The following is a 9,840-nucleotide window of genomic DNA, read 5'->3' on the forward strand; positions in this document are numbered from 1 at the left end:
TTAGGATCTAATTTATCTTTACATTAACCTCATATTCATAGACCTGGGGGTGCAAGGGACTTCAGAAACCATCTAGATCCAGGATACATGACCTGCTGATTGTGAGCTTTCCCCACTCCCCTGCTATTTTGATACTTGTTTTAATATAATTAATATCCTTTTGTAATCTTACACATTTTATTTCATGTATTTCTATAATTGTCCTGAGAAGTCCATAGTCTTCAGCAGAATTCAAAAGGGGTCAATGAGACAAAAGTAGTTAAGCAAGTAAGTCCACTTACTCTGACATCTCTCACCTACCAGCATTTCAGAGATTAGAACACTCAGACCTAGAGAGATTAAGTGAATATCATGCAGGCTATAAAGAAGTAGGATTTGAATCCAAGGTCTGCTTCCAGAGATAGTGTTCTGTCTAAAGTTCCATGATGATAATCAAGTCAGTTAGGAGTATAGTTAGATTATATTACAATCTTCTTAATTATCTTAGGTATCTATTTCCTATCTTATCTTGAGCACATGGCATTGAAAGCACTGATATGTGGAAGGGTGATTAAATTTGTTCTGCTTGGTCCCAAGCAGTGTATGGGGTGCTCAGGGAGGGGTAGTATCTCTGGTATGGAGGGCTTATCATGCCCTCCTAGGGCAGCTCTCCAGCCTCTGACCCCCACCTGACACCCAGCGCTCACTTGTGGCTCCCAGTAGCTGCTAGCATGTGGCAGCGGCCACACCCCGGACAACAGCTTCGACAGGCCGACAAACCTTCACCTATAAGTGAACATACATGCAAATTCTGCATGCATTAATCCATTCCCTCCTTAAAGAGTTTCAGTAAAACAAAGAGATAGTTGAAGAACAAAGCCCCTTTGTGGACTTAAGGAATAGTATGTCCTTCTCCTCACTTTCTATGATAAGGTCTAACTACAGAGGTCTCCTCTAAAATATAATCCCTTAATAAAGCTTGGACTGATCACCTTGATTTTGGAAGCCTCATTCCCTTGAAATGCCTATGTTACAAATGGATACAATACGATGTTTCAATGTTGTCCCTCTTCCATTTTCGTCTCTTCCCCTAGCTAGAATATCTTTTTCCTGGGTTGAATGAAAATGATCCCATATAATTTAAGTCCTGAGTCTTGTGTGATGGGGATTATTTTTTGGCACAACCTACCCCCAGGTAGAGTGAATTCTCTTAGGGAGAAGTTGACGAATGATCCCCATACGAATCTGTTTGGTCTTCACACTGTAGATGATAGGGTTGAGTATGGGGGGCACCAACAAGTAGATATGAGCCATGAAAATGTGGACAAGGGGAGAGGCATGTTTTGCAAAACGGTGAACAAGAGATACACCAATCATGGGCACATAAAGGATGAGAACAGCACAGATGTGGGAGGCACATGTGTTGAGAGCTTTGAGTCTTTCCTTCTGGGATGCAATGCTCAGTACAGAACGGAGAATGAAGATGTAAGAAATCAGAATGCCCAAGGCATCAAATCCCCAGAGAATAGTAATCAAAACCAATCCATAGATGACATTAAATTTGGTGTCAGCACAAGCCAAGCGAATCATATCCTGATGTAGGCAGTAAGAGTGAGAGAGAACATGAGAGTGGCAAAAAGGAAAGTAGGCAAGACGAATCATTAGTGGAGTAATAGAAAGAGAGCTCCTCAAAATAGCTGTTATTCCAATCCTAATGATGCGTTTTGGGGTGAGGATGGTGGAATACCTCAGGGGATGACAGATGGCTACATAGCGGTCAAAGGCCATTGCTAGGAGCACTGCAGATTCTGTGAAGGAGAAAGTATGAATAAAAAACATCTGTATTACACATGTGTTGAATTCAATCTCATTGGAAATGGACCACAACACTCTAAAGAGAGATACAATTGTGGGAAGGGACATGCCCATGTCAGTGAGGGAGAGCATGGCCAAGAAATAATACATGGGTTCATGGAGGCTAGGGTCAGTCCAGACAATATGAAGGATGGTACAGTTTCCCAGTATTCCAATCATATAGAGAATGAAGAAAGGGATGGAGATCCAGTGGTATAGTGCCTCATATCCAGGAATTCCAGTGAGATAGAATGTAGTGGACAGAAAACTACTGGAATTGAAGTCTGCCATGGAACTTCTGTATAGAGCCACAATTCCATTCCACTCCCACTCACTTCTATAAGGAAAAAAAAGACACAAAAGCAGTTGTAACAAAGAATTCAAAATGTATTTTGTTGTTGTATTTTGATGTTTGTTTTTAACCATTTTTACATTTACCCTTACATTTTCTTTTCATCTATATTCATAGCCCACCTTTCATCTTCCCTTGCTATTTTTAATTCCTGAGTTCACCCTATGATCCATTTTGTTCCTAAACAGCAGATATGAGAAATGGGAAGCCACCTGTTCACATCATAAATACTGTCAAACATAGAGGGTTTTGTTACATTATTGAAACCTAGCCCAATATGGCTGACAAAATAAACCTGTTGCTTAGAGACTAGATTTGTTGAATACTTAACTCAGGATGTCCAGCTTATGTTAACCCTAAAAATCCTTAGATGAGGGTAGCTATAAATAATGTGAGGGATTTCTTATGCAATGCATCTCAAGCAATCCATGCATTTTATCTTGAAAGTACTTCTGTACTGGCCAAACAGCTGTTATTCTCTTGATTCTAATTTTGTTGTCTGCCACAAAAAATTAGGGTATTAGAAATGGGGTCTCAGACTGACAACTTACGTGCCAGGATTGACCTAAATAGCATCATCCAGGTAAGTAACTTTAGAATTTGAGTGGAACACAGACCTTGTTCCTTTGTTTAAATTCTCTATAATACAGGGAGTTTTGTGAATCCTTGAATAAGGGAATTACTCAGGGTAAGGTTAGAATCAGCCTAGCCACCTTTTTTTGGTGAATTAGTAGTCACCAAGACTGATCACTCAAATGTTATTAGAGATAGCACTGCCATCTATTAAATCCAGCTAGTAGTCCTATGGCAGATTCTCTCTCTCTCTCTCTCTCTCTCTCTCTCTCTCTCTCTCTCTCTCTCTCTCTCTCTCTCTCTCTCTCTCTCTCTCTCTCTCTCTCTCTCTCTCTCTCTCTCTCTTTCTCTCTCTCTCTCTCTCTTTCTCTCTCTCTCTCTCTTTCTCTCTCTCTCTCTCTCTCTCTCTCTCTCTCTCTCTCTCTCTCTCTCTCTCTCTCTCTCTCTCTCTCCCCCTCCCCCCTTCTCTGTCTCTTTCTGTCTTTGTCTGTCTGTTTCTCCCCTTTTTTTCTCTTCCTTCATTCCTTCAACTTTCCAGAAGTATAAACCCCTAAAGCAGATACCTGTGTCTCTGACAGTTACCCTGGTATCCTGATCCACTATGATCCAATGCTCAAATCCAAGAGCTGCTAGATGACCATGTGACCTTGCAGGAGGTGATTCTTTAATCCGATATTAGTGTTGTGTCTTTTCTTACACTGATACCATTTCTTTAATTGAGTGACCATCACTAACAGGTGACTAAATATCTATCTAAATCATATTCACTTAGAAGAAACCCACGTGAATGAAGGAAACCAGAAAGTATTCTCCTAGGTTCAGTGGTCATGGACTGCACACACATAAGCAAAACAAAACCCTTATTTTTTTCCTTTATTCCTATACAAGCTTCTCAGTATTGTTTGTAGACTCTGCTACAATGAAATGTTTCTAAAAGTAAAAATGTAGGTAGTCAAAAAGAAAAAGAAGATAAAACTGCAATCAGAAAGTTTGAAATGGTAGGGAGGAGAAATGAAGTTTCCTACTTGAAACAGTTCTTTCAACTTTTTGTAAACTGAAGCTAAAAACTTTTTCCAATAAGCAGAAATTTATTTTTTCATACTTTCAGTAGGAGATAAAGGTATAAATATGAAAGGAAAAAAAAGCAAAATATTTTCTGTCTGTCATTTTAGGACTAGCCATAATGGGGTTATAGAGATAACATCAGCAAGCATAGATTGCCTTTCTCTCCAGGAATTTTTTTCTTAATCAATTGAAATTTGTGACTTCATAAAGAAATTATTATTTTGATACTTTTCAATTCAATTCAATTTCAATTTCAATTCAAACACAATTCAATAGTGTTCAACTATTGGTGACTCCATTTGGGATCTTCTTGGCAAAAATATACTGGATTGAATTACCATTTCATTCTCCAATTGATAAGGAAACTGAGACAAATGGGGTTAAATGACTTGCCAAGGGTCACATAGTAAGTGTTTGAGGTCACATTTGAACTCAGGCAGATGAGTCTTCCTGATTCCAGGCCCAGCAGTCTATCTATTATACTACGTAGCTGCCCATAAACTAGTCTAGTAGAGATGAAACTTTTGGTTGAAATATATGTTTCCAGTTAATTTTTAAATCAAGTTTAAAGATGTTTGTAATTGCTGAAATATTCGAAGGACAAAATGAAAATGTGAGATTGACATCCTAAATCTTTTAAACACAGTTTACTGAAAGCCATAGGCTCTATAATTTGAGGTGTTGGCAATTAATAACTTGTAAGGAAAATACAGATTTTGAATTATATCATTTATAATGGCAAACTCAGATTTGAGTGAGCTCATCCCAAAACTGAATTATAATGTGTTCTCATCAAAAGTAATTTGTTGTCCTATAATTGATATTCAATCCTCTATAGGTAGATCAGACTTTAATACAAAATAAATGAGATGTTCTACATTAAGTCCAAAGTCTTAAAAACTACTGGAATAAGAATTAAAAGTGTAATTATTTAAATGTGATTGGCATAGAATTGCAATCTGATAAATGATGAAGTGATTTTCTAAGTAGATTCAGAAATACTTCGATTGAATTGATGCTATTTATGCTTTTGATTATATAATGAATCAATTTTTTTCTAACTTCTGTCAAGGATATGTTCATTCTTTCAGTCTCTAGACTATCAGTTTTACAGATATTCTTACCTCTTCCTTCTGCCTCAGTTTCCGTATTTGAACAGTTCCACACTTCTGTTGGTTTCATGTCTTTTTTCTTTTTTTCATTCTCTTCCCTCAACTCACACTTTCCTTTCCTCATATATGAATAGACTCTTGAAAGAGCCTCCTAATTAGTCACACTGCCTCTATTCCTTCCCTTTTCTACCCATACTCAGAAAAACTGTCAGAACAATATTCCTAAAACAAATATCTCTTTGTATCACTACCTACTTAAGAAGCTATTTCTCTAAGTTCAACTAGAGAGTCTTCAAGCCTTTCAAAACTCATCAAAATCATTTTCTACCTAACCTACCAACTTCTTATAGTCTTCCTCATACACTCTGTATCCCAATCTAAATAGTCCATTTATTATACCTTATCTATGATATTCCTTCTGCTGATATGCCATTATACAGGCTGACCTCAATGTGTGAAATTAACTTCCTTTTTTCCTCTACTTTTTGATGTCCCTCATTTTCTTCTAATCTCAGAATAAATTGGCACCTTTTACATTAGGTTGTTTTTTTGATCTTCTGCTCAATAGTGCTTCCATCCCAATACCTCCTATTTTTTGAGTATTAGCTTTTTTTTAATTTTGTATCCATATGTGTGTTTAGCACATTATGACTTTGTCCTTAATTTTGTCTTCATGACAACCCTCTTAATTAGGTGTTATTAATATATTTAGTAGATGAAGAAACTGAGGCAAAATGATTTAAGGTGACAACTTCAACCAAAGAGCTAGTGAGTGCCTGAAACTGAATTCTAAATCTGGTCTTCCTGAATTCACACCCAGCACTCTATCCATTCTACCACATAGCTGATATTCATGTTGTGTCACTCTTTGAAAATCTATGTATTTATTTCTTTGGCTCCCTTATTTATGGGGGAATGGCTCTTCAGATGAAAGGCTTTTACCATGACACTACAGATTTCCTCTATTGCCTTTGTTATTAAAGGCTCAGATCCACTCATATTTATTTAAATATTAGTTCTCTATTTACCTAAAATATTTTTAGGAAGAAAATACCATAGAAAACATATTTTAGTGCTATGCTTTTCATTGAAACCATATATTTATTAATATATTGGAGTAATAATGCACTATTAATAGAATGTTATATATCATCTCCTACAAAGCTGAAGTGATTACTCAGTTTTAGAACCTACAATGTGATGTAGGTTGCAAAAGGACCAACAGGTGGCACAGTGGAAGAAATGTAGTGCTTGGATTAGAGAAGATCTGTATTTGAATCCTACATTAGACATTTACTAATACTATGATTCTAGATAATACATTTAAGGTCCCTCTGCCTTGATTTCCTCAATTGTAAAATGGGGGTAGGTGAATGACACCTACCATAAAGTTATTGTAAGAACAAATAGAGTAATATGTAAAACACTTTGCAGATCTCAAAGGATGTGTTGATAATAGTTATTTCATTATGCTTATTTTTTTTTTGCAGTAAGGAGTGGAAATATAAATAGTTTGTATAGGATACATGAATTATAATGGATATATTTATTTCATCAAACTTTTCAGGATGGGATGTACAACTTAAGAGAAGGAAACCATTAGTATCCTTCCTGAGTCATTGCCTTGTCATGGCAGAGGTACTTGTATAATTCAACAAAAATATAAGCTATTCCATTACAGGGATATCCAAAATGAACAAATAATAGTGTAGAATTCTTACAAAAAAATTTCTACTGGAGAAGGAAAGGGCAAATTGTTCCTATATTTTTCCAATAACATCCCATGTACTGAATTAAATGGTCCACAGGATCATGAGGAGTCACAAACAGCTGAACAGCTTTCAAAAACAAATTATTAATATACAGAAGGAGAATTTTTGGCTAAGTAATAAGTTATATTGGAAAGGAAGTAAAATTTAAAAAATAGTCACTACTAGTGACATGGGAATTAGGGATGGATGAGGGTAGCACCAGTCATTGCTCTGAAGAACTGAAATAATGATGGGAGGGAAAATGGACATCAAGAGACAGTTTTTAAGTTCAGATTATGATGGTGGAAATAGTCCTTTTTGTACTTTGGGACCCTTTGTACTGGAGATGTAATAATTTTCTCTTCTCTCTTAATTTAGTACAATATTCTTTCACTAAATTGTCCCTCTCAAGTGTTTCCAGTGTTTTATTGTATTGGCTAAAAGGATAAAATGGCAAGAGTACTAGACTTATTGTCAGAAGATCTGAGTTTGAATGCTGTTTTGATTTTTCTTACCTTGTGATCTTGGACAATTCACAACCTCTCTGGTTCTCAAATTTCTCCTGGAAAAATGAAATTGTTTATATTGTAGATACTGAAAGTATTCTAAGGTTATTAATTTCATGAATTCTCAGAAAGAATTCATTATAGTTTCCCTCAAAGTATGAGAGAAACGGTGGGGACATAGATTTGGGAAGTTTTTAAGCCTAGATTAAGGGAGACAGGGATATTAAGTTAAAGAATGGCTTCTAGTGAGAGGCAAGTAGAGTATTTTCGCTGTTTACAAGAATTACTTTTTCCTTTTTAAAGGATCTTAATTGGAAAGAGGTAGAGATGAGATGAGGAAGGTTGTTGTGCTTGATATGGCATAAAAGACTAAAGACCTTCAATTTGAACTAGAGACTAACTTTAGCCAAACTTTCTTTGATCTTAATGAGCATCCAATGTTCAAACAATGCTAGTCCTAGTCCCTCTGTAATATTTCCTCTATCCCTAATTCGAACTCAAGATCCCTAATTAATTTTTCATCTCTGATCTCAACTTTCCACCATCCTTATCTTCTCCTTACCTTTCAAAGATTCACTCAGACTCAGGATTTCTCACAGCCTAATCAGGTTTCTTCCAGTGTTGTGAGACACCACAGTCAGCTCATAAATATATATATTCTTTCCAAGAACCTCCTGTTGCTCAGTGAAACTAGATAATTCCCAAGGAATGTAAGATTTCAGGGATCTGGCTCAGGCAAAGATTTGAAGTTCTTCACTTAAGGGACTTCATAGATCCCTTGTGTTGGGAGGTTGTACTCTCACTGAAATACAACTGTGAAACACTGATAGTAGTAGAACCTATACTCTTTAGCAAATTTATTCTTCTGTTAAGTATAACAAAAAATGATATGTCAATCTGTGACTACTTTACTTAACCAGTTTTATTTTCCTTTAATTTTGCTTTAACTTTACTTTTGTCCTAATAAGTCATTGTTCCAACTGTACACAAATAACTGATCCAGGAACTATTTCCACATCAAAAATTATTCCTTGCCTCTTTAAATATAATCATCTAAGACTTTTGTGATGTTATCCATTGATTGCCAAACATATCTTTTTAATACTATTTTTGTGATATATATATATATTTAAATTTAGTATGTTTTTCCATTTTATTTCCCTCCTCTCTCATTTTCCTCCCTTCCCGAGATGATGAGAAGTTCCACTGGGTTATATATGTATCCTTGTTCAAAAACCTATTAACATGTTATTCATATTTGCAGTAGAGTGATCTTTTAACATTAAAACCTTTATTGAACTTCTGGGTTAAGATGGCTGTAATGTAGAAGTAAAGGCTATTCCTCTCCTCACCACCAACGCATATAAAGTACCTCAATGGGGAAAAAAAAATCAAATGAGTAAAGGGGCTCCACTTTCATTTGGGTACTTTCATGCTATAAGGGGGTTAAATAGCTCCTACCAAAACAAGACCTGATGAAACCTCCTCCACTTTACCTAGAGCACTAGAGTCAGAATCAGCACACCAGAATCAGAGCAAACATGGGGCAATCTCTAGATTCTCAGGACCTGGCTAAGAACACCACAAACTTACCCCTGAGAGAAGCTAGACTTGGGACTCCAACAGGCTAAGGAATGAGGTCCATGGGCACAGAGATAGAGCAGAGAGGTGGGGCACACAGAAGAAGCCATGGAGACTCAAAAATTATACCCAGGGCAAAATCTGCAACTTAGATCCATACACAGAGAACTTGTCCTCCTCACACAGGTTTCTTGCTGAGAAAGGAAGGACAAAATAACAAAACAATGGCCAACAACACCTAAGAAATACAATCTTCAACCACCAAAAAGAGCAAGAGAAAGGCATTTATCCTGGATAATTTTTATGGAGGAAAAAACCACACTACAGACAGATAGCAGAGGATGACAAACAAGGAAATACATCAAAACCTCCCCCCCTTCAAAAAAAAAAAAGAAAATTAGTCACAAATTCTTGAGGAGCTTAAATTTGAATTGATGAACCAAATGAGAAAGATAGAAGAATCTTGGCAAGAAAAGTTGGAAATAGCTAAAAAAAGAAAATAACAGTTTAAAAGAATGTAACTCCCATTTGAAAAAAAAGAAGCCCAGAAATCATATGAAATGATAAGCAAATTGGAAACAAGAAGTAAACAGCTGGAATCCATGAAAAGCAGGATAGACTAAGCTAAAAAGGACAAGCAAATTATTTTAGCTGAAAATCAGTCATCAAAGACCAAATTGGGCAAGAAGAAGTAAAGGATTTCATAAGATAGCAAGAATTAATAAAACAAAGTCAAAAGAATGAAAAAATAGAAGGAAACATGAAATAACTCACTGAAAAGATGGTTGACTTGGAAAAAAGAACATCATAGTACAAGAAATCATCCAAGAAAACTGCCTCAGTTTTCTTCAACAAGAGGACAAAATAGACATCAAAAGAATCCATAGATAGTAGTAGTAGTGGTAGTCTCTCGGTGACCGAGAATGACAATTGTCTTTGTGCATTATCATCTATTGATGTACCCTCATGTGGCTTTGAAGTCCAAAGGCTGAGGTGCAGAGTTTGTGGCACATGGGGCATGGGACACCAGTTGTTATGGGAGGTGCAGTGGTGGCATGGTGTCGGTG

General features: G+C 36.3%; 1 protein-coding gene across 1 annotated transcript; it reads right to left on the bottom strand.

The window, feature by feature from the left end:
* Positions 1–1,164: 1,164 nt before the first annotated feature.
* LOC100618240 (olfactory receptor 51L1-like) lies at positions 1,165–2,124 on the bottom strand. The gene has a single exon (XM_007491169.3). The coding sequence runs from the start codon at positions 2,122–2,124 to the stop codon at positions 1,165–1,167; it is 960 nt and encodes a 319-aa protein (XP_007491231.3).
* Between the last annotated feature and the right edge of the window lie 7,716 nt (positions 2,125–9,840).

Source organism: Monodelphis domestica, chromosome 4, assembly GCF_027887165.1.
Source record: "Monodelphis domestica isolate mMonDom1 chromosome 4, mMonDom1.pri, whole genome shotgun sequence".
NCBI classification, from domain to species: domain Eukaryota; kingdom Metazoa; phylum Chordata; class Mammalia; order Didelphimorphia; family Didelphidae; genus Monodelphis; species Monodelphis domestica.

What these genes read in the sequence shown, in the direction of transcription:
- LOC100618240 (XM_007491169.3), bottom strand. Translation starts at nt 2,124, where the DNA reads ATGGCAGACTTCAATTCCAGTAGTTTTCTGTCCACTACATTCTATCTC.